This window comes from Ictalurus furcatus, chromosome 24 (genome assembly GCF_023375685.1).
Source record: "Ictalurus furcatus strain D&B chromosome 24, Billie_1.0, whole genome shotgun sequence".
NCBI classification, from domain to species: Eukaryota; Metazoa; Chordata; class Actinopteri; order Siluriformes; family Ictaluridae; genus Ictalurus; species Ictalurus furcatus.
The window spans coordinates 6,221,021-6,247,607 of NC_071278.1; the positions used below are offsets into that span (position 1 = coordinate 6,221,021).

The following is a 26,587-nucleotide window of genomic DNA, read 5'->3' on the forward strand; positions in this document are numbered from 1 at the left end:
GGTATGTAAATGACTCTGGGACTGGACCAATAGAGAGTGGGATATGTAAATGACTCTGGGACTGGACCAATAGAGAGTGGGATATGTAAATGAGCGGAGCGGGTCGTAACATCCTTCGCGTCAGTAGTGCAGTGTTCAGGGGAAGTGGCGGTGTTAATACGGCTGAAGTTATAAAGTTATAAAGGAGCAGGAGAATGGCTGTGTAGGGTTTAAGCGTCGGTTGGTTTTATCAACTCTATATTTATATACTGGATATTTTCCTACTTGGAGTGCGGTGTGCAGGACAACAGGATACATAATGAAGTATAAAGTAAGTGTCTTCTGTAAACACCGTTACTTGTGTAACTACTGAACTGGTTATACTGAACTGAACTGATTATACTGAACTGAACTGGTTATACTGAACTGAACTGGTTATACTGAACTGATTATACTGAACTGGTTATACTGAACTGAACTGGTTATACTGAACTGACTATACTGAACTGAACTGGTTATACTGAACTGAACTCATTATACTGAACTGAACCGATTATACTGAACTGAACTGATTATACTGAACTGAACTGGTTATATAGAACTGAACTCATTATACTGAACTGAACCGATTATACTGAACTGATTATACTGAACTGAACTGATTATACTGAACTGAACTGATTATACTGAACTGAACTGGTTATACTGAACTGGTTATACTGAACTGGTTATACTGAACTGAACTGATTATACAGAACTGAACTGGTTATACTGAACTGATTATACTGAACTGAACTGAACTGGTTATACTGAACTGAACTGGTTATACTGAACTGAACTGATTATACTGAACTGAACTCATTATTCTGAACTGATTATACTGAACTGGTTATACTGAACTGAACTGATTATACTGAACTGATTATACTGAACTGAACTGGTTATACTGAACTGAACTCATTATACTGAACTAATTATACTGAACTGAACTGATTATACTGAACTGATTATACTGAACTGAACTGGTTATACAGAACTGAACTCATTATACTGAACTGAACCGATTATACTGAACTGATTATACTGAACTGAACTGATTACTGAACTGATTATACTGAACTGAACTGATTATACTGAACTGAACTGGTTATACTGAACTGGTTATACTGAACTGAACTGATTATACTGAACTGATTATACTGAACTGAACTGGTTATACTGAACTGATTATACTGAACTGAACTGGTTATACTGAACTGAACTGGTTATACTGAACTGGTTATACTGAACTGAACTGGTTATACTGAACTGAACTGGTTATACTGAACTGGTTATACTGAACTGAACTGATTATACTGAACTGGTTATATTGAACTGAACTGGTTATACTGAACTGGTTATATTGAACTGAACTGGTTATACTGAACTGATTATATTGAACTGAACTGGTTATACTGAACTGGTTATGCTGAACTGAACTGGTTATACTGAACTGGTTATGCTGAACTGAACTGGTTATGCTGAACTGAACTGGTTATACTGAACTGATTATATTGAACTGAACTGGTTATACTGAACTGGTTATGCTGAACTGAACTGGTTATGCTGAACTGAACTGGTTATACTGAACTGAACTGGTTATACTGAAATGGTTGTACTGAACTGATTGTACTGAACTGATTGTACTGTACTGATTGTACTGTACTGAACTGGAGTAGATGCAGTATAATAACGATAATGTTAGGCAGCAGTGTCCTGCACTAAACACACTATATTTAGTAGTAAAAGTGGTTTCCGTGTTCCTGAAGCCCATGCAGCTCCTCTTCTCTTCCTCTCACAGTTTATTGTCATTATTTTGTGTTGTCTTTCACGCCAGACTTCCCTTTCTGTAACAGTGATGGATGTGAAGTGCAGTAAGGTCCCTCAGCTTAGCTCAGTAATCAGACTGCGAGGTTACACTGAGGCCCATTGTGGAGCAGCAGGCTGTAAATAAGATCAGCCCCATTTCAGTTCCAGTTCCTCACTTTACAACACACAGCTCCAGTTATCTCCACGTTACTTTCACACCATCCTGAGCTTACGTGTTGCACTGCTTGTGTGAATGATGAGCAAACGCCACACTAACACGCTGTGGATTTTGTACACGCTACTGTATAAAGACCCGAGTAAGCCCACCTCAACTTGTTGGTCTGTATTTTATTCACGAGCTCATCGTTAAGTCCTTATAGATTCTGTACAGCGTGGAGTAAACACCTACAGAGGTGTACAGCCAGTAAAATATCTTCACTTTCAGTCTCGAAGTACAACTGCGGATTATTTCCAAACATGATGTGTATTATGGAGCGAATTAAAGTGACTCGAGGGTTGTGACCTGTCACCCCTGATCACTTCTATCTAAATGGTCTTTGTAGTGTTGTAGATGTTTTGACCAAATCCCTTGAAATCTCTGGAGCAGCCATGAGGCCTGTACAGTAATGTAACTTCCATGTGAAGTCTAAAAACCTGGACACACTACTGCCTGGAAACACAGCATGAAGAATGTGGGTCTGGATCTTCATGCTAGTGGGGAGGAGGGCCTTTTCATTCAGAAGTGTAGTGTTCTCACCATTTACATTTTCTTTAGAGCGTATGGGAAGCTTCACTTCCTACTATGGTACTAGGCCTGAGCCGTTCATGAATGGAATGCTTTTGTCTGCTTCACACTATCTGGAGAATGTGGGGCAGTTGGCAGGAGATGAAGAGTTTAGCTCAGATCTGCTTGTTTTCTCTCTCTCTCTCTCTCTCTCTCTCTCTCTCTTTCAGATTTGTTATTAGATGCATGTGCTTCAGATTGGAGTGTGTGTCATCAGACCATATTAGGAAAGCCAATGCTTACATACCTCACCTCACATAATAGTTCTTTCAGACTCTGTGCAAAGTAACGCAGTGTTAACCCCTTCACGTATTTATACACTATCTATCAGGACTGTTTGTTAGACTGGACTGGGCTTAATGTAATCCAAACGCTGCTTTTATCCTTCCAGTCATGACGCCAGCCCTCAACGTTAGACAAAATTGTAGTTGGCAGGTTTGTTAAACCGTATCCAGCTTCAGAAAGTGTTTTATCCTGGTCAGGGTTGCGGTGGGTCCAGAGCTGCATGTTTTTCAGACAGTGGGAGGAAACCAGAGAACCCAGAGGGAAGCAATGCGAACACGAGGAGAACATGGTAGGGTCGAACCGTGAGCCTGGGAGCTGTGATGCAGCAATGATACCCACTGCAACACTGTTCCACATAGGTGTGAATCTACTGAGTTAGATAGAGTGAGAATTCCTGGTCCGGATGCTGGCTGGAAAACCCTTCTGACGATGCATGTGGGAGGTGGAATTAAAGTTTGAAAGTCCACACTCACTTTAGAGTAATTTGACTTTTTTACAGAGTATTTCTGTAATGTGTGCTGGGTATTTTAGTCACCAGACATTGATGTATATGCACGAGGCACCAATATTCAATCGTGAATTCAGCATTCTCTGCTACAGATAGCATAGTAAGGCTTGCTTGGAGTTGGAATCCTGAATCAGAAATCAGGTTTCAGATGAGCAGCGTTAGATGGAATGCGTAGGTCAGCGCTGGTCATCCCCCGATTTATTTTATAACATCAAATCCCAACGAGGGAAGGGAGTTCTTTAACGGCTTTGCCATTAACCTCGATGACCTTCATTGCACACCGCTGTAGTCTAGAGCTAACATCCACACATCGGAATCTGATAATGAGTTACAACCCCAGGCCAGCTGTGAGTAGGAACAAAGCTCTGAAGTTCCTAAAACATGACACATGGCTGCTTTCCACAATGCAAGGGAACACATCATTACATATTCTCTGCCTGGACTATTTGTTAGATTTGAATATTGGAATGTGAGTATGTGTGAGTGCTTCTGAGACATACAACTTATTACCAGGGGTCCACGAGAAAGGGCATTTTGCAGACCAGACTCCTAGCGCTTTTTATGAGGCTAAATCTTTCTGATCGACTCTCAACCCAGTGTATAGAAGTGCATGTACACAAATTGTGGAGAACAGTGTAATATAGTGTAGTGTAGTGTAGTATAGTGTAGTATAGTGTAGTGTAGTATAGTGTAGTATATTGTAGTGTAGTATAGTGTAGTGTAGTATAGTGTAATATAGTGGAGTGGAATGTAGTATAGTGTAGTGTAGTATAGTGGAGTGGAATGTAGTATAGTGTAGTGTAGTATAGTATAGTGTAATATAGTGGAGTGGAATGTAGTGTAGTATATTGTAGTATAGTGTAGTGTAGTATATTGTAGTGTAGTGTAGTATAGTGGAATGGAATGTAGTATAGTGTAGTATATTGTAGTATAGTGTAGTATAGTATAGTGTAATATAGTGGAGTGGAATGTAGTATAGTGTAGTGTAGTATATTGTAGTATAGTGTAATATAGTGGAGTGGAATGTAGTGTAGTGTAGTATAGTATATTGTAGTATAGTGTAATATAGTGGAGTGGAATGTAGTATAGTTTAGTGTAGTGTAATATAGTGGAGTGGAATGTAGTGTAGTATAGTGCAGTGTAGTGTAGTATAGTATAGTGTAGTATAGTGTAATATAGTGGAGTGGAATGTAGTATAGTGTAATATAGTGGAGTGGAATGTAGTATAGTGTAGTGTAGTATAGTGTAATATAGTGGCGTGGAATGTAGTATAGTGTAGTGTAGTATAGTGGAATGGAATGTAGTATAGTGTAGTATATTGTAGTATAGTGTAGTATAGTATAGTGTAATATAGTGGAGTGGAATGTAGTATAGTGTAGTGTAGTATATTGTAGTATAGTGTAATATAGTGGAGTGGAATGTAGTATAGTTTAGTGTAGTGTAATATAGTGGAGTGGAATGTAGTGTAGTATAGTGCAGTGTAGTGTAGTATAATGTAATATAGTGGAGTGGAATGTAGTATAGTGTAATATAGTGGAGTGGAATGTAGTATAGTGTAGTGTAGTATAGTGTAATATAGTGGCGTGGAATGTAGTATAGTGTAGTGTAGTATAGTGCAGTGTAGTGTAGTATAGTATAGTGTAGTATAGTGTAATATAGTGGAGTGGAATGTAGTATAGTGTAATATAGTGGAGTGGAATGTAGTGTAGTGTAGTATAGTATATTGTAGTATAGTGTAATATAGTGGAGTGGAATGTAGTATAGTTTAGTGTAGTGTAATATAGTGGAGTGGAATGTAGTGTAGTGTAGTATAGTGCAGTGTAGTGTAGTATAGTGTAATATAGTGGAGTGGAATGTAGTATAGTGTAATATAGTGGAGTGGAATGTAGTGTAGTGTAGTATAGTATATTGTAGTATAGTGTAATATAGTGGAGTGGAATGTAGTATAGTTTAGTGTAGTGTAATATAGTGGAGTGGAATGTAGTGTAGTGTAGTATAGTATATTGTAGTATAGTGTAATATAGTGGAGTGGAATGTAGTAGTATAGTGTAATATAGTGGAGTGGAATGTAGTATAGTGTAGTATAGTGTAGTGTAGTGTAATATAGTGGAGTGGAATGTAGTGTAGTGTAGTGTAGTATAGTGTAATATAGTGGAGTGGAATGTAGTATAGTGTAGTGTAGTATAGTGTAATATAGTGGAGTGGAATATAGTGTAATATAGTGGAGTGGAATGTTGTGTAGTGTAGTATAGTGTAATATAGTGGAGTGGAATGTAGTATAGTGTAGTATAGTATAGTGTAGTGTAATAGAGTGGAGTGGAATGTAGTATAGTGTAGTATAGTGTAGTGTAGTGTAATAGAGTGGAGTGGAATGTAGTATAGTGTAGTGTAATATAGTGGAGTGGAATGTAGTATAGTGTAGTATAGTGTAGTGTAATATAGTGGAGTGGAATGTAGTGTAGTGTAGTATAGTGTAATATAGTGGAGTGGAATGTAGTATAGTGTAGTGTAGTGTAGTATAGTGTAATATAGTGGAGTGGAATGTAGTATAGTGTAGTGTAGTATAGTGTAATATAGTGGCGTGGAATGTAGTATAGTGTAGTGTAGTATAGTGCAGTGTAGTGTAGTATAGTGTAATATAGTGGAGTGGAATGTAGTATAGTGTAATATAGTGGAGTGGAATGTAGTATAGTGTAGTGTAGTATAGTGTAATATAGTGGTGTGGAATGTAGTATAGTGTAGTATAGTGTAATATAGTGGAGTGGAATGTAGTATAGTGTAGTGTAATATAGTGGAGTGGAATGTAGTATAGTGTAGTGTAGTATAGTGTAATATAGTGGAGTGGAATGTAGTATAGTGTAGTGTAGTATAGTGTAATATAGTGTAGTGGAATATAGTGTAATATAGTGGAGTGGAATGTAGTATAGTGTAGTGTAGTATAGTGTAATATAGTGGAGTGGAATGTAGTAGTATAGTGTAATATAGTGGAGTGGAATGTAGTATAGTGTAGTATAGTGTAGTGTAGTGTAATATAGTGGAGTGGAATGTAGTGTAGTGTAGTATAGTGTAATATAGTGGAGTGGAATGTAGTATAGTGTAGTGTAGTATAGTGGAATATAGTGTAGTGGAATATAGTGTAATATAGTGGAGTGGAATGTTGTATAGTGTAGTGTAGTATAGTGTAATATAGTGGAGTGGAATGTAGTATAGTGTAGTATAGTATAGTGTAGTGTAATAGAGTGGAGTGGAATGTAGTATAGTGTAGTATAGTGTAGTGTAGTGTAATAGAGTGGAGTGGAATGTAGTATAGTGTAGTGTAATATAGTGGAGTGGAATGTAGTATAGTGTAGTATAGTATAGTGTAGTGTAATATAGTGGAGTGGAATGTAGTGTAGTGTAGTATAGTGTAATATAGTTGAGTGGAATGTAGTATAGTGTAGTGTAGTGTAATATAGTGGAGTGGAATGTAGTGTAGTGTAGTATAGTGTAATATAGTGGAGTGGAATGTAGTATAGTGTAGTGTAGTATAGTGGAGTGGAATGTAGTGTAGTGTAGTGTAGTATAGTGTAATATAGTGGAGTGGAATGTAGTATGGTGGAGTGGAATGTAGTATAGTGTAGTGTAGTGTAGTATAGTATAGTGTAGTATAGTATAGTATAGTGTACAGTATTGCAGGGATGCAGATGAGGTGTATTTACAGGAGATCCGTCAGATTCTGGCGTGTTGGAGGATTTGTTAGATAAACGTCTGACCCCGCTCAAAGAAAACACGCCTATAACCATCCTGACACTGACCTGGGGTAAAGGCTGGTGGTGAACTCCACAGAAACTCCACAGAGGTCAGCTGCAGTTCAAACTCTGTAGGTGCACAGGTGCACTGTGAACAGCTTCTTGCTTGCACTCTTAATATCCAGAGGCTCTGTGCAGAAGCTTCTCCCACTATTCAACAGCCACCACACACTTTATAGTCTCTGTTTACGCTTTATTGCTCGTTGTAACGTGACATCTGCTGCACTTCACAATGTTCTGACACAAGTCTTCCCTTCAGCAGAAGGGGGAAGGAGGCCTCTGTCTAACACACAGGCACACACACACACACACACACAAAATCACTCCCACTCATTCCCAGCCACTCACACCACCTCTTTTCAGGCTTGCATAACCGTGGCAGAAATAGCTTCCCGACCACAACGGAGAGTGATTAGGTGAACCAAAGTTATGGGATTCTTTTTTTTCTACTCTCTCTTTGTCCCCCTCCCTCTCTCTCTCTCTCTCTCTCTCTCTCTCTCGCTCCCTCTCTCTCTGTATGGATTCAGGTTGCATGGCTCGCTCTAAGCTAAGAGAGGCAGAGGAAGGCAAATATTGTTCTGAAAGCAAAGGCTTCAGGGCTACAGCGGGTTGGGAGGTATGGAAAGAAAAAGAATAAATTGAAACTAGGAGGAAGGGAGTGGGCAAACAGTGTGTGTGTGTGTGTGTTTTATGAGGTGTTGAACCTCATTAGCTGCTCTATTTCATTCGTTTGGAGATAGTGTAAGTGATTGGATGTGTTTGATTCCCACATTCCTGGTGGGGGTGGGGGTCTTGTCTCTAAAAGAAGAGTCTTACCTCATGTGTCACTGGGCATAAAGAGCACTTCTTTCCAGGCATCGCACATTCTTCATAGTGAGAACAACAGCTATTCACAGAGCAGGTTTAAACCAGTGATCTGCCTCGCTGTTCTCCCTGTGTCAAAGGCACACACACACATACACATAGACACACACACACACACATACACACACGCACACGCACATACACACACACACATACACACACACACACACGCACACACACGCACCATACAGTATAATGCTCGAGAGTTTAGAATGAAAAACTGTTGTGTGAAGATATATACAAATTCACTCACACTCACATCGGTGAGAGAAACAAAACAGATCAACTTCTTAAATATATAAAATAAGCAAAAGTGGTTTTCCTCGTGCTGAAACGACTTGAACGCACACCACATCGTAATCACCGCATCTGAACAAGAAGATCTTGACGGCAGCATTAGCACACATTAGTGTAAAGACCTCCTTTACGAGGAAGTTTGTACGTACGAGTTCAGAGGTCATGACCTGGTGTGTTTGTATATTCAGGGGATCTGATGCTCTCGCTGATGAAAATAACATCAAATACACACGTTATTCATCAGTATAAGACTTTACTCATCTTCTACTGTTACTGTTATTAAAGACCACTGTCTGTGAATAACTGCACAAGAAACACCCATGTGTATGTGTGTGTGTGTGTGTGTGTGTGTGTACACATATTTTATATCAGAAGCAGTGTAATACGTGGCTTCCGGTATCTGACTGAATCCTCCACGCATGAGGAAGTCAGGTACTTTGTAAGCTGATTCCGAGTCATTCGCCCCTTGTGTGGTTGTTTCTGTCAGGGTCAGGGTCAGGAGCATGCGGAGATGATGACTAGACTGCTCGAGTCACACAAACCCTGCTGCTATGCCACATGAGCACTGGATTATGACGGGACAATTGGATATTTCTCGTCAAAGTTCGTTTGAGAGAACACGACCTGAATGCTGAGGGATTAGGCTGTATCTCAAATAATCATGAAGAATCTTCTTCAAATCTGGTCAACGGACACTCCTCAATATTTATACCCTTTCAGCACAAACAGCATGTGGCTAACGTACCACACGATAGAAGTACATCGTGGGTCTGCTGAGCAGCTGGCTCTACAGGATGTTTATAAAGTACTGACACTGAACTTTTCATCTGGTTGGTTCTTCAGAATCTTTCTCAAGAAAGAGAAAAGTAATGACCCAAAGAGAAGCTATAATCATCAGAACCTGCAGCGCTTCAGTTATGCGTTTTACACCCTAACTCACACGTCTTGAGTCTTGAGTCTTTCTTGTGCTCAGGAAATGAGAACTCTCCATCTGCTCTCCACCATGCTGGTCATAAGACAGCATTTCGAATCATTTTGAAACTTTGTGGTCGAGGCGTCAGTGTCACCGGGGCTGAAGCCTCGCAGCTTATCTGCTGAAACTGTGAGTGGTGTGGTCTTGGCCTGTGGCTCACCACTCTCACTGTGTCGTGCATACAGCTTTACAGGTGAAGGGGGATTTTACACAACATGAGGATGTTGATGATAAGTGTGGGGGCGGAGATCGGTTCACCCGGCACAGGAAATGGGTGGAGTCGTCATCACCAGTCCCACAAAGAACCTTGTAGGGTTCACTTTAACCTGTTAAGCAATGAAGAACTATATATATATATATATATATATAATGAACCATAAAGAACGTATTTAATCTCCAAAGTACCATATAGCTCAACTCAAGAACCCTATATGATGAAAGATGGAAACCAGTCACGAAGTCTCAGTGAGTTGTTATGAGTTTAAAGTCGGCTGTGGATCAGGTGGTAGAGCGGGTTGTCCACTAATCGTAGGGTTGGAGGTTCGATTCCCGGCCCACATGACTCCACATGCCGAAGTGTCCTTGGGCAAGACACTGAACCCCAAGTTTCTACTGATGGCAAGTTAGTGCCTTGCATGGCAGCTCTGCTCCCATTGGTGTGTGAGTGTGTGTGTGTGTGTGTGTGTGTGAATGGGTGAATAAGACACAGTGTAAAGCGCTTTGGATAAAAGCTCTATATAAGTGCAGACCATTAAAGTGGTCGACTCCAAAAGAAACAGAACGCTCCTTTGCTTCCTCACGGTACACTTCACATGCAGAGTACATCGAGCCACCAGGTCTTGATTAGCGTCGTTACTATAATTATTTTCTATATTTACTCGTGTGAAACGAGGGCATGTGAACGTGCTGTCTCACCCTCCCTCCCCTCCGGAGTGAGACCATACCAGATCATTCTCACTCTGCATCATTTCACAAGAAAACCATGATGTTGGTGTTTTCACTGAGGTCTACTTTCCGAGCAGGTGTCTGAGGGAACGAATTCGGGGCGTCGGCTTGGGGTTTTTTTTTTAGCTCATATTCCCAATGACGTCTTCATTAATCCTCACATGTTTATTGGGGCCTGAGTTAAACCACCCACTGAGAAGTGCAGTACTCAGCGGCGTTTCTATGGAGTTCAGCGTGGATTTCTCCACGTATGCAAGAACCACAAAAAAGTCTTCTTTATTTAGAAGCACATGAGTCATGAACTTCCCAAAAGCATGAAAGCGGTGAGAGTTAAACATTGCTGCACTTCCATGCATATTTTGTTTTCAGGGGTCAAGGTTGAGCTTCTCTTGACATCAGAAGGGTAAAGGAAATGAGCATGTACTGTCTGGGTTTATCTAGCTGTGTGAGCCACACGGACATTATCACACCTGCTGGTTGGTGTTGACCCCGTAGGGTCACGCTGAGGCACACAGACGTCTTTCTGAGCAGGCGGTTGTTACGCGAAGTGATTTGGCGTGACACAATGGCCACATATCTGATCCGAGATAACGAAGCCCGGGCAGGGAAGTTCACGTGGGAACCAAGCCTTCACTCACAAAGAGGTTTAGTTTCCTCACAAACATTGTTTATTAAAAGACGTTGTTTTTCATGGAGCTGTTTACGCATAAGGAATGCTCGGGGTGTTAAATGGGTCTGTTGTGAATATGTTTGTTGTGCAAATTGCAGGGAGATACAAGGAAGTAGCTTAGCGGTTGGGATTAGTTAAGAGAGAAAATGTTTTTGTTGTGACGGCCTTGGGAGAAATATTTTGGCTACACCACAGAGACATTTGTTTAGGGTTGTTTTTCTTACAGTGATCCAGTTCAGTTTCTTTTTACACTTCAACCAAGTGTCCCGTTTTAATAGTTAGTTATAACATTTTATTAGTTAGTTATTATAACATGGTAGTAAATGCTGATTATACCTAAAGTCCATTCCGTTTCTTCTTGCCCCAGCAGAACCAGATGGCGAAGGCACTGTATGACAATGTGCCCGAGTCGCCAGAGGAGCTGTCGTTCCGTAAAGGCGACATCCTGACGGTGATCGAGCAGAACACGGGCGGCCTGGAAGGCTGGTGGCTCTGCTCACTGCACGGGCGCCAGGGCATCGCCCCAGGGAACCGCCTCAAGCTCCTCATCACACCCGTGTTCGAGGGTAATAAACCATCCACACCCTCATTATCACCAAATTTGGCCCACCAGCAACAGAGACCCCGCACCCCCCAGGGCATGTACCAGCCCAACCAGGGGTCCCAAGCACAGGGCATCTACCAGGTGCCACCCAGCCAGGACGTGTACCAGGTCCCGCAGAGGAGCGCGCTGGCAGCTGATGGAATGCCAAGCAAGGTAAGTAATAGAGCAGGAGATCATAATGGAGTAAAATGAGGTAAAGTGATCATGACTGAGAATGGGCATTGAAGACGTTCTCACTGACGGTTTAACTGTAAGAACCTCAGAGGATTAGCGGAGTTTGAATCGACAGTAAATCTGCAGGGACTGCACTATATTTACACCGTCCTGTCAGGCAGATTGCGCGCCTAAACGAAACGGGATCGAAACGCAGTCTGTATCCGGCCAAATCCACGCTAAGACTCGGATAGCAGAAACGGCCTGGGCGTGTCCTGCCCCCCCACATGTTATGTTTAGCTCTCATATCGTCATCTCAGCACAACTCCGTCTCAGCACAAAACCACAAGAAGTCCAACGAATAGAAGGAGAACGTTTGCGAGTGTGTGCATCCGCCTTCAGTTTCAGTTACTGAACGCTCTACTCTCTCTGTTACTCTCAGAACTGTTTCTCAGTTAAATACACACACGGTCATTTACACGCCTGTCTGTAAAACCAGGACCAAATCAGATTGATTAGATTTTTACACAGGATTCAGATCTACCCGTTATTCCTCTACTGAAGCATTCGCTCACTTCTGAGATCCCAGAGAAGATCCGATGCGTCCTCACCGTGTCTCTCCGTGTCTCCGTGTCGCTGGCTGTAATTTCTGCTGTACTCCCTAGTTGTGTGTTATGGTAGAGCCAGCACTTTTGTTCTTGTGGATGTTGGACATAACATCGTGCTTGTAAATTAAATTGTAGTCTTTCTGGTTTTCCGTAAAACTTTAAATGGGAGTTTTAGAGTTTTTTTTTTTTTTTAACTAGATGTGTTTTCAAAGCCCAAATTGCTATTTTTTGCTGTATGTGGTGTTCAGGCAGCCACTAAAGGGGAGCACTTATTTCCACTGCAGTTTACCAGCCATGGCACGCATGAGGTAAGAGGGTGTGCCACCAGCTAGCGTATAAGCGTGCTGTTTTTGAGAATGTCTGACAACTCCAGAGTTAATCTAAGAAGTATTACCTAGGCGTGGGTTTGAGAAAGATTTCCTGTCTCAGAATTCCTGCATCAGCACGATAAAGAACTCCCTCTCAGGTCTTTAAAACGTACCTCCAGATCCACGTGGTGTTTTTTCTTCTTTTAAACCTGTTGCTTTGTGCTGTGACTATAACGACATCTCATACACGCATACATCTGTACCTTCAGTTAAAGCCTCAGATGGAGACTGGAGCTGAGCCGAACCTCTAGAAGGTTCTCTATCATTGGTTATGATCTTATTAAACTGATACTAGTTGCATTATTATTATTCCTTACTGTCATGTGTATATATATATCATTGTCGTTATACAGTATTGTATAGGCACAATACAACCTAGTCCAAAGTTATTGATTGAAAATCTGTGTATCTCAGCAAGTCTTCTCAATGAGTCGTGGATCAGAGGAACGTGTTATCAGTTCTGCTCACGTCTGGTTACTTTCCTCCGCCCGGGCACGCGGAGGGCAAAGACTGGCGTCTCATATATGAACGTCGCTATCTTAAAGACAAAGATAAAGGTTTATGAGTAATAAAGCATGGGTTGTAAGTAGGCACGCCTTTCTGTGGAAAACGGTCAGCGTCACACCTCTAAGCTCGTAAGCTACATAGAGGAACTATAATAATAAAAGTCCACTTGTGTTACAGCTTCGCTCAGACTCCTCTGCGGTGATGAATATCGGAAACATGGCTACGTTTGCGTCATCATTGTTTGGGTAGACGTTCTAACCAGGTGGGTGGACCTAACCTCGTAGAACTTCCCCTCGTTGCGCAGAGTTATAAACATGGAGGGGGGAAAACTATTTTCACATAGTTTCTTTTACAAAAAGCAAACCTGTTCAGATAAAGGTAACTGAATAGATTTGTTTAAATAAGCTGAATTACTCGGACATATAAAGCTCTTTGTATTCATGCAATAGGAAATAAATAATAGTATGAGGACTTTACACCTTTTTTTGGTTTTATGGCTGAGACCATATCTGAGGTCTCTGAAGATTTGGCACTTAATTGCCTGCGTATTAATGGGACTGGTATATTAATAGCCCTGATCTGTCCCGAGCGTTCTTTAAATAGAGCGGGTACGAGGTTGGGGCCGGATCCAAACGTCACGCCGACGGAAACCACAGCACAACAACAACGTCTGTTCTGATAAAGAGGCCGAATATATATCCATTCAAATGAGAATTATCTTCATGAACCACATAACACTAATGATCTGATATAGGAATGCATTCTCCATAGATCTGTCGGTGTTTACAGTTTAGTCATGGACAAGATGTAAAGAAAAACGAAAGATTCACGTCAAAGCCAAACTGGTTGTCGTCTTCGTTCATGTGTAAACGAGAAATGGATATTGTTCCATTTGCCATGAAGGCTGTTCTTCATTTCTACACGCAGGTCATTTGGGAATTTAATTCTATGAAGTACGCAGTAATAAACGAGGGTCTATATAGCTTCATATAAAGACAGATAGCTGGCCTGAGTGTTTTATAATGACGAAGCTGCTGTTATCACCGCTATCGAGTTCTCTGAAAGAGGCATATTGTATTTTATTGAACTCTAGAGTAGAGTAAATGTGAACGCAGCACTTCCTGAATCCGCTCCTGCCCTGGACTCACCCAAAGCCATAGTTATAATACAGAATAATATCATAATGCAGTAGCAGTAATCCTATCCTCCCACTGGTTATGAGTGTGTGCATTATACTTACTCCTAAACATCATTAATGGGTACAACGATACTGATATTTATGTTCATGGGTCACGCAACTAAGCACTTTATGGCGTTTCATGACGTCACTGAACCACTGATCAGGTTATTAGCCGAGATAAGCTTACACCCGACTCTGAAACTTCTTAAATCTGAATCGTTTTGGGCATTGCAGTGTTTCTACCCTAAGACAAGTCACGTGACCCTGAGCACAGGTCCATCCATCCATCCATCCATCCAGTACGTTTAGCATCATGTTTACTCTGTCCTCTCAGCCGGCTCTGTAATCACCCCGGGGCAACAGTCAGCCGGGGCAACATGTACACACCCTGATGATTAACAGATTCAAATGGCACAGAGGTGCTAAGAGAGAGTAAACAGTGGAACTTCAGTGTGAGAGAAGGATTAGTGTGTGTGTAAAAGAGAGAGAGAGAGAATTTATTAGTATGTGTATTTCTTTATTAATACATTCACTTTTATATTCATGTTATCCTTCTTTTCAGTTTTTCTGTCTTTTATGTATTTTGTTTATTTTAATTTATTCATATTTTATTTTATTTTGTTTTGTGTTTTTATTTGCTTTCTTATGTTTTTGCACTACCCTTCTTTTGTACTTGCTTTGGCAATACAAATGTATAATTATTCATCATGCCAATAAAGGATGAAAAGTGAAACAACACAGAGAGGGAGGGGGGGGGGAGAGAGGAGGGGGGAGAGAGGGAGAGAGGGGGGGAGAGAAGGGAGGGGGGAGAGAGAGAGGGTGAGAGAGAGGAGGGGGGAGAGAGGGAGAGAGGGAGGGTGAGAGAGGGAGGGTGAGAGAGAGGAGGGGGGAGAGAGGGAGAGAGGGAGGGGAGAGAGGGAGAGAGGGAGGGGGAGAGAGGGAGGGTGAGAGAGGGAGGGTGAGAGAGAGGAGGGGGTAGATGAAAGTAAATGCTTTCATATGCAGTTTGTTCAAAGTACAGGTCTGTAACTCATGTACTCAATAACTCGTACCATCCATCCACTCAATACATCCATCCATCCATCCACTCAATACATCCATCCATCCATCCACTCAATACATCCATCCATCCATCCACTCAACACATCCATCCATCCATCCACTCAACACATCCATCCATCCATCCACTCAACACATCCATCCATCCATCCACTCAACACATCCATCCATCCATCCACTCAATACATCCATCCATCCATACACTCAATACATCCATCCATCCCCTCAATACATCCATCCATCCAGCCACTCAATACATCCATCCATCCAGCCACTCAATACATCCATCCATCCATCCACTCAATACATCCATCCATCCATCCATCCATCCACTCAATACATCCATCCATCCATCCATCCATTCAATACATCCATCCATCCATCCATTCAATACATCCATCTATCCATCCATCCACTCAATACATCTATCCATCCATCCATTCAATACATCCATCCATCCATCCATCCATCCACTCAATACATCCATCCATCCATCCATCTACTCAATACATCCATCCATCCACTCAATACATCCATCCATCCATCCACTCAATACATCCATCCATCCATCCATCCACTCAATACATCCATCCATCCACTCAATACATCCATCCATCCCCTCAATACATCCATTCAATACATCCATCCATCCATCCACTCAATACATCCATCCATCCCCTCAATACATACATCCATCCATCCCCTCAATACATCCATCCATCCATCCACTCAATACATCCATCCACTCAATCCATCCATCCATCCACTCAATACATCCATCCATCCATCCACTCAATACATCCATCCATCCATCCCCTCAATACATCCATCTATCCATCCACTCAATACATCCATCCATCCATCCATCCACTCAATACGTCCATCCATCCATCCCTTCAATACATCCATCCATCCATCCACTCAATACATCCATCCATCCATCCACTCGATCCATCCATCCATCCCCTCAATACATCCATCTATCCATCCACTCAATACATCCATCCATCCATCCACTCAATACATCCATCCATCCATCCCCTCAATACATCCATCTATCCATCCACTCAATACATCCATCCATCCATCCCCTCAATACATCCATCCATCCATCCACTCAATACATCTATCCATCCATCCATCCCCTCAATACATCCATCTATCCATCCACTCAATACATCCATCCATCCATCCACTCAATACATCCATCCATCCATCCATCCCCTCAATACATCCATCTATCCATCCACTCAATACATCCATCCATCCATCCCCTCAATACATCCATCCATCCATCCACTCAACACATCCATCCATCCACTCAATACATCCATCCATCCATCCATCCCCTCAATACATCCATCTATCCATCCACTCAATACATCCATCCATCCATCCATCCCCTCAATACATCCATCTATCCATCCACTCAATACATCCATCCATCTATCCACTCAATACATCTATCCATCCATCCCCTCAATACATCCATCTATCCATCCATCCCCTCAATACATCCATCTATCCATCCACTCAATACATCCATCCATCCCCTCAATACATCCATCCATCCATCCACTCAATACATCCATCCATGCCCTCAATATATCCATCCATCCATCCACTCAATACATCCATCCATCCATTCAATACACCCATCCATCCATCCACTCAATATATCCATCCATCCATCCATCCACTCAATATATCCATCCATCCATCCATCCACTCAGTACATCCATCCATCCATCCACTCAATACATCCATCCATCCATCCACTCAATACATCCATCCATCCATCCATCCATCCACTCAATACATCCATCCATCCATCCATCCACTCAATACATCCATCCATCCACTCAGTACATCCATCTCAATTCATGGGGTATCTCAGTTCTCCTCTAATTTGAGGATGGAGGAGTGTTGATTCTATAGATAAATCCAGTCATGTTTGGGTCTGCATGGAGGTAGTTTCCTGATGTTATTTTGTCTGGTTCTGGTTCAGCCTCTGAGGTAAAGGTGATTTCAGAGAAAGGAATGGAAGGCGTTGGTGGTCTGTGTTGACCTCACCATTCCCCAGCAATGATTTATATGTAGGCATGCTATTGATGTAAACCTAAACACACACAGCTGAAGCACGTGTGTGATGCTCACGGTTATTAACACCATCTGGATGCCGTCTCCTCTGCTGCTGCATGTGCGTGTGAAACAACGCTCGTCTGTGTGTCATTGCATCATGATTGTGGAAATGAACATTGTTCAGCCCCCTTAATAACCCTGTTAGGATTCATCCTGCTCGCTCAGCCGTGACAGTCCTATAGTACATGTGCTTCATATTTTCGAGTCCTTTAAATGAACTTAAAAGTGTTCCAGGACGGTAATAGTGGCATGTGGCATGTCATGGAAAGACACGGAGTGAGGGCATTCCAAACATTCCTCCGTCTGTCTGATTGAGCAACCAACCAGAGGAGGAAACCAGATATCAGTCAGCTTGTAAATAAACACGTTACACTACTTACATCAGGAAGAAGGTATAGAATTCCTAGGTCTCAGAGTAATCACCCATCACCCTGCTCTCAGAGTTACTTTCTCATTACACTCCCATACTGAAGATGCAGTCCTGTCACTCCTGTCTGTGTGGATGAAGCTGGAATGCTGTTATGAGTTAGCCAGTGATACAGTCACATGAGGACAACAACCCACAGGCCAGCGGTTAATGAAATTATGGTCAAAGACGGTAAAAGAGCAAATTGCCATTATAAATTAAAAATTGAACTTTGACAAACAAATGAATTGATTAAAGATATGAAACAAAGTTTTGATTAGCAAAAAAACTACAAGTGAGGCCATTTAAATTTAGCTTGACCCCCATGATTTTTGCTAACACGAGAATGATCTGGCTGCGCTGGGAGCTTACAGGCTTCCACCTGAGGTGAGGGGGGGAGTGCAGGGGCATTAGGGGTATTTTTTCTATTAGCTTCATTGTAGATATTGAATAATAATAAAAAATGATGTTCTAAAACAAATTCGACATTAAACTTTCGACGTTGTTTCTTCTCCATGTGTTGTAAAGGTGACGACCCCGACACGAGTTGGACAGACGTACACTTATAACCCTGCATCCAGCAACTCTCAAGACCTCTATGATGTGCCTCCTATGCGAACTCAAGGGGTAAGTGTCTTTTAGATCTCCCGCTGATATACAGAATGACGTGAGCGCCTACACTGATGATCAATACTGTGTTACTGACTTGCCTTTACAGGTGTATGACATCCCAGCTGGGAAAAAAAAAGGAAAGCTGGGAAGTCCTCGAGCCCAGGGTCTTTATGACATTCCTCCGACACAGGACACAAGGAATCAGGGAGTGTATGACATACCACCACCATCGCAAGGGGTAGGTTGTAATCAAGTGAGCCCTGTATTCAGTAACAGACAATATTTTAATGGTTTCAAACGTTCTCCGTTTAAAATCGACTCTGTAGAAAAGTATTTAAAAAGTCGATGAATTCAATCTGGCACCATAATCTCAGCAGTATGTTTTCTTTCTTCTCTGTTTCTGTAATGAGAATGAGTTTATGACTTTTTCCTAAATTGCAGAGCCAACAGTAGGAGAAAATAAATAATGTACTTTTTATTAGTTCCCCTTGGTTGTTAAATGAAAGCCTTGCCTGCCAAAGCCTCGCTGTAGCACACAGGGTAGTCAGACCCTGTGTGCTACAGCGAGAGAGACGTTAAAAAGACTCAAATAGCGGCTTTCTTACACCTCGGTGCTCTCGAGAGTACAGCGCAGCCCAGTGCCGCGAGTTTGTTTGCAGTAAATTAAGGTATGCTGGGAACCTGTTATTTGTGACCCATTTAATGAAAGGTTTGTGGAGGCTTGGCTCGCTCTACTAGGCAGTTTTCAAGCCTGGCTGAAATCGCTTAGAGCTTTTGCAACTGTTATTTCCTGATCTATGTCCTCATGGTATGGACATGTGCATTAAAACCCTGTCCTTCATGCTCAAATCAGGCTGTGACACCCTGGTGGATAATGAAGGGAAATGAGGACATCAACACAAACACATGTTTTCTGCTCTAGTGTCAGTGCCTTGTCTGCCCTTTCTTTCCCCAGACACTGAAATACAAAAAACGCTACTTCAACTATAGGTGTCCCCCGGTTCGCAAATTTCACTTGACCATATCCCTGCAACCACACACTCCCACTGCCTGACTCAAGCCTGGGGAGTCATCCGGCCTGTAGCTGACTCCCTCCCAATTTCTGCCACAGCCCCTAGTCTGTAATACACCTCAAACTTGAATGGCTGAAGTGCCAGATCCCAACAGGTGATCTGTGTGTTGACTTCCCTAATGCGGTGGAGCCACTGGAGTGGGCTGTGGTCTGATCTGTTGTGGTCCAACAGATAGGCCAGGCACATCTTCTCTGTTGTGCTCTATCTGGTCTACTGCACCGAGAGATTAGGGCTGATATACAGCTTTGGGTGCTCCTCCTCCACCACCTGGCACTTCCAATGCATCATACAAAAGAGAGAAAGAGAAGTCAGGAGAATGCAACCGTGGGCCACTACAAGGTGCAGCATTCCCCCGAGTAAAAGCATGTTGGTACATTGACCAGATCTAGCACTCGCTTTTAGTGAGGTCAGTCAGAGGGTTGGTGGTGTCTGAATAGTCGGGTGCAAACCTGCAATAATAGCCAGCTGCAGAAAGTGCCTCACCTGCATTTTGGTCTAGTCACCCCTTGGGTAGTCTCTAGGTGGTGCACTGTCAAATGCAAGGACAGACATATACAGGGACAGACATCTTTCCTTGGTTTTAGGAGGTTTAGGAGCCCCTGACTTCTTAGTCGACTTCCCCTACTTACTGTGTGATCTCAAAGGGGCATTGCCACTTTGCGAGTAATTTGGAACTTAACATGGGTAGTAAAACGAGCACTTGAAACGCAAACCTAGTGCCCCAAACATAGAGCCAGGATTGACATTCCTATGCTGTAGAAAATTCTCCTGTTAATTCACCTAATGTGTGGAATTTGGCTCTCAGGTCAAGAACGTATTGAATTACTTTTTTACTCTGTGAAGGCCTCTAATCCAAATTTTCCTCAGACGACATATAAGACGCCAATGTCATGACACATATCACCTGCATACACTGCCACGAATACCCTGCCAATAGAAATGGGCCTTTAAACAGTTTCGTGTCTTATCCTGTCCTAAATGCCTGGCCATAAGATAATGAAAGCACCAGGTGTTTTCCTTCTTTGTTTGAGTGTCCTACATCACTCAGTAAAGCGTTTCTTTGATAACGATAAAATATGGGTGGGTTAGTGTATCCCCTGGCTGACCGAACTGACCATCGATTACTCTCGCTTGGTTGAAGGCTTGTTTCAGAGTGTCTTGTAACAATTGCTCCACAAGGAAATCGTTAAGGTGAGGGCAAATCCACACTATGCTTTTGGCCCCAGAAATTTAGTGGACATTAATGAATGTGTCCTTGCATACATCTCACCTTCTCCCTGTGAACTCTGTTCAGCTCACCTCCTTGAATCAAGTTTTGGTGGCATGAGGTTTGATTACAGCCTGAATACATAATATGTATCCCCTTGTCAGGGAGCTTCTACCTCCATCATGTGGTACTGGTCATAGAAATGCCTGGACTCCCCTTAATACACCTGGTCAGGCCTTACGCCTACACTTTCTGGGGGTCTGACCTGTGTGGGAAGAGATGGAGGAATAGGAGGAGAGGGAAGTGCTACCTGCCCTTGGATACTCCACCAGGTGGTCCTCCACCAGCTGGACCGAATCCTCTATCTTCACCGGGCAGTAGCACTGGACCCACTCTACTGTTCCTTCAGGCAGTTGGGTGACAAACTGCTCCAGCACCACAAGGTCCCCAATCTCCACAGTGTTTAGCCTGAGCACTTTTCAGTACTTGCTTGCCAGATCAAGCATAAATGGGAAAGCACAAACACACACATACGTGTTCTGCTCTGGTGCAGTTCAGCTCTGTGTTGATGCAGTCTCTTCACTTTCTTACCCCAGATGCTCACTGAAAAACACTCCTTCATTAATCATCCGCAGGTGTACCCTCATAAAATACTGGAATGTAGATAAACAACAGTCATCAAATAATTTTAGATATTAAGGAGATATTGTGTCCATGTCTTTTCTCTGCTTGTTGTTGATTCATTAATGGTGGACTTCATGTTGTTCCCTTGCCCACAGGTTTATTCTGTACCACCGGCTAAAAGCAACTTGGATCAAGATGAGGGCAATTATGACTTTCCCCAGCCTCACAAAAAGAAGCCAGAGGGTGTATACGATGTTCCACCTACGTCCCTGCCTAAATCCACCCAGTCAAACTATGACTTCCCTCCAGCTAACTGCAGCACCTCCGTCTATGACATTCCAGCAAGCCAGCTTAATTCTGGAGCATCCCACGACTTATACGACGTCCCACGTGGGATTCAGCAGCAAATGCAGTGCAAGGAACGCGATCGCAACAAGGGCATCTACGACGTCCCACCTGCGGATTCTCGATCGGTGGCTGATGTGACTGAAGGCATGAACCGCTTATCGTTTTCCAGCACAGGGAGTAGCATGTCCACTTCTTCATCTTCAGCTAGTTCTCCAGCAGAGGGCCGTCTCATGCTGGACCTAGATTCTGCCTTACAGAAGCTCAGCCATCTGCAGCAAGGCCTGGAGACCTCTCTCGCCGCTCTCCAGACGCTGGCCTCCTCATCCAGCTGGAGAACTTATGGCTTCATGGAGCGCTATGCTAATGAAGTGCGCTCCACTATGGAGCGTGTTCGTAGCACGCTTGCTGATTTCCTTGCTTTCGGTAAAGGTGCTGCCGTAAATTCCACCACACTGTCGGACCCAGCATTGCACTCGAAACTGAGAAAGCAGCTGCAAAGGCTGGAGGACTCGCAGCAGATCCTGCAGCAGAGCCTGGAAAACAGTAGCTGGGCACTTGCGACTGGCAAGCAGCAGAGTAAAAGTGATGAACTGGACCGCTTTGTTATGGTGGCACAAGCTCTTCCTGATGATGCCAAGCAGTTGGTGTCCACGGTACGGGGCAATGCAGAGCTTCTATTCCGCAGGGCACCTATAGAGGGTGTCGTTCACCCTTTTACTTGCAACCCAATAGAAGAGGAAAGCTACAGCGGCCAAACCAAACCATTCCCTGTGGTTCAGGACAGCGAACAGTGCGTCAAAAGCTGGATGGAGGATTATGATTATGTCCATTTGCAGGTGAGCGACAACAGCAGAAAACGTAACCAGATGTTTCTTATAGTAAGCTTTGCTGCCGTTGCAGCACTCACTCACTCACTCACTCTCTCTCTCTCTCACTCTCTCTCTCTCACTCACTCTCACTCTATCTCATTCACTCACTCACTCTCACTTTCACTCTTGCTCTCACTCTCTCTCACTCTCTCTCTCATTCACTCACTCACTCACTCTCTTTCACTCTCACTCTCTCTCATTCACTCACTCACTCTCTTTCACTCTCACTCACTCTCACTCTCTCTCATTCACTCACTCTTTCACTCTTGCTCTCACTCTCTCTCTCACTCACTCATTCACTCTCTCTTTCACTCTCTCACTCACTCACTCACTCACTCTCTCTCTCACTCACTCTCTCTCTCACTCACTCTCACTCACTCACTCTCTCTTTCACTCTCTCACTCACTCACTCTCTCTTTCACTCACTCACTCACTCTCTTTCACTCTCTCACTCTCTCTGTCTCTCTCACTTTCTCTCTCACTCACTCACTCTTTCACTCACTCACTTACTCTCTCTTTCACTCTCACTCTCACTCACTCTCTCTCTTTCACTCACTCTCTTTCACTCACTCACTCTCACTCACTCTCTCTTTCACTCACTCTCTCTCTCTCTCACTCACTCTCTCTTTCACTCACTCTCTCACTCACTCTTTTTCACTCACTCACTTTCTCTCTCTCACTCACTCTCTCACTCTCTTTCACTCACTCTCTCTCTCACTCACTCACTCACTCTCTCTTTCACTCTCGCTCTCACCCTCTTACTCACTCTCTCTTTCACTCACTCACTCTCTCTCTCTCACTCACTCTCTCTCTCTCACTCTCTCTCTCTCTCTCACTCACTCTCTCTTTCACTCCCACTCTCACTCTCACTCTCACTCTCTCTCACTGTCCTCCAGCAAAAGAAATGGAACAAATCTGATATAAGACCTTTTTTTTCTTCTTCAAAGGGTAAAGAAGAATTTGAGCGACAGCAGAAGGAGCTCTTAGACAAGGAGAACATCATGAACCAGAGCAAGGTCAAACTGGCACAGGAACAGGTACAGAATACATTAACCTTAATTTGTATTATGCCGATCTTAGAGATCTTAGTTCTCATGATCACGCAAGAGATGTTTAATATTTGAAAACATTGATGTGACTCTTTTTCCCCTGATTCGGTAAAGAACATTGATAATAGAATACGAGACGTGCACAGTTAAAGGCGACTTTAATGAACTTTAAAGCCAAACCAATTTTCAAATCAATTATAGAAGCTACTTTGACCCTCTTTTCATTCTCTTCATTCTTATCGAAGACTGGACAGCATTCACAGCTTTTTACTTTCTCCTCTTCTTCTCACTCTCACAGCTGAACCAGTTTAAACAGCTGGAGCAGGAGGCGATCAAACCTGTAGACAACGACATCACACAGTGGATCTCACATCAGCACTCCACAGGTTCCTCCTCCTCCCCATCAGATTGCTCCTCCATGTCTTCTGCTGGAAGTGGAGTGCAGTTATGTGGGCGGGACCGACAGCTCCTGGCCTTCTACGGAGAGCAGTGCGAGCAGCACTTTGTGACTCTCCTGAACGCCGTGGACGCATTCTTTAGCTGCGTGGCGGCCGGCCAGCCTCCACGGATCTTCGTGGCTCACGCCAAATTCGTCATCCTCAGCGCTCATAAGCTTGTATTTATCGGAGACACCCTGTCGCGGCAGGCGACTGTGCCTGAAGTGGCCAACCGGGTGATGGACTCCAGCAACATACTTTGCGAGCTCCTGAAAACAGTGGTGGGTGCCACCAAAATTGCGGCCCTGCATTATCCCAACACGCCAGCGGTGCAGGAGATGGTGGACCGAGTCACGGACCTCTCACATCACGCACAGCAGTTTAAAATGCAGCTCTTACAAATGGCAGTGTTGTGATCTGTTCAGTGTCATAATGAAGACTTTGTATTATATATATTATGTTATATATTATATATTACGCACATTGACGAATGCCGGCTTTGTAAATAGTACTGTATCCTGTGTAAATATTCGGCTCCATTTCATTTCGATTTGTTTTGTATCAGAAGAACGGGATGGATACATGACTATAAAGTTACTTTCTAAAGCAGCAAGAGTAACATTCAGTTTGTTTTGCTTTTTTAACGAGCACCTTATACATTTGCTCTTATGACCAGTAGATAAAAGCTGCACCTGCTACTGGAAAAGCAGTTCTTTACATGTTCTTGCTGCATGTGTGAAAGAGTGTTAAAGTAAAAGACTCATTTAACACACGACTCAACGTTTTTCTTGCTTCGTTTTTACAAAGGTTATAAAGATGGCATTTATTCACTGTAATTATTCACACAAATACTGTACTTAGAACAGGTTTAACCCCTAAACCCCGACAACCCACGGGCAGGTGTGGACTTAAATTCCTCACTCTACATTTCCCCAGAACTACATTTCCTATTAGTTTTACTGTAAGTACTGAATGTGTTACTACTGTAACTGGTTAATATGCTTTATAATGATAATGAATAAATAAATAACACAAAAGATGAGGCTTTAGTGGGTTAAGCAGGCTGAACCCAGTCTGTGTCTAGATTTCAGTCAGTGTCTTAAATGAAAGAAACCAGCCTGTAGCTGTAATATGAGTATAGCGTGTGTGTGTATATATATATATATATATATATATATATATGTGTGTGTGTGTGTGTGTGTGTGTGTGTATTTAGACGTTTTCTACCTGGACGACGGCCAGGCCAGCAGGAGACACCGGGCCTTATTCGAGGAAGAAGTTCAGCCACAAATGCTGATGTGCAGCAGCTTTTTATTCTGTACATGGGTTCGTCCTGTGTCTTTTCAGCTCCTTTTCACACCAAAGCTGCAAATAGTCGATACAAAACAATTTCCTAAAGAAAAAGAGAAACATATATGGAAATCTACTGTAGTGACAGGACCTGCGGACCTGCCAAAGCTTGGACAGAATGTTAATGCATTACCTATAATAATAATAATAATAATAATAATAATAAATTAATAATATGTAGAAGATATAACAGTGCTTGCAGTCACAATCTGGACATCTAATTATCACTAGATGTGATGAAGAAGGCTTTACAGTCAAATGAGGAAGAACCGAAACGCGTGCTTGTGCAGTCTGAAGATCTGCGTGCATTGCTCGAAAGAGAATACTGCGCTGCAAAAGTGAGAGCTTCCTGTGTGAAAATGTTTATAGCATACAAACTCGACAACAAAAAAGTGCTGACCTGAGCGCTTCAACTGTTCGCGTGCACCTTCTTCGTACAGTACGACTGGAGGAGTGTCGATACGGATCAAGTCTACAGCTTTATACAGGACTACTGTACGAGTAAACGTATAGAAGCGTGAAGGCGTCATCTTAGGGTCCTCTCAGTTTAATAAACAGCCCTGATTAGAATGTTTTAAACTAGCAGTTATTAAACCCCTGATTAAAAAACCCGATCTCGACGCCTGTCAACTGTCCAGCTATAGACCTATATCAAATCTCCCCTTCATCTCCAAGATCTTAGAAACGGTTGTACCACTCATACTTGCATAGGAACAACATTCATGAAATGTATCAGTCAGGATTTAGACCTCATCATAGCACAGAGACAGCATTAGTTAAAGTAGTAAATGACCTACTACTGACCTCTGATCAGAGTTGTGTCTCGCTGCTTGTGTTACTTGACCTTAGTGAAGCTTTTGATACTATAGATCATATTATTCTCCTTGATAGACTAGAAAACGTTTGAGTAGTTAAGGGAACGGTCCTCTCCTGGCTCAGGTATTCATTAGACTGATCGTTATCAGTTCGTAGATATGAATCGTGACTTCTCTACGCATACTGAGGTAAAGTTTGGTGTTCCACAAGGTTCTGTTTTAGGCCCACTGCTTT

The 26,587-nt window shown here is 42.7% G+C and overlaps 1 protein-coding gene across 2 annotated transcripts; it reads left to right on the plus strand.

Moving 5' to 3' along the window:
* The first annotated feature begins 129 nt into the window (after positions 1-129).
* nedd9 (neural precursor cell expressed, developmentally down-regulated 9) lies at positions 130-24,962 on the plus strand. 2 transcript variants are annotated; one of them, XM_053612276.1, is made up of 7 exons: positions 130-310; positions 11,309-11,698; positions 18,497-18,595; positions 18,687-18,818; positions 21,640-22,668; positions 23,649-23,738; positions 24,049-24,962. In XM_053612276.1, the coding sequence occupies exons 1-7, from the start codon at positions 299-301 to the stop codon at positions 24,601-24,603; spliced, it is 2,307 nt and encodes a 768-aa protein (XP_053468251.1). In that variant the 5' UTR covers positions 130-298; the 3' UTR covers positions 24,604-24,962. The 2 variants fall into 2 exon arrangements, with proteins under 2 accessions (XP_053468251.1, XP_053468252.1); XM_053612277.1 differs by having other exon boundaries at positions 131-310; positions 11,312-11,698.
* The last annotated feature ends 1,625 nt before the right edge of the window (positions 24,963-26,587 follow it).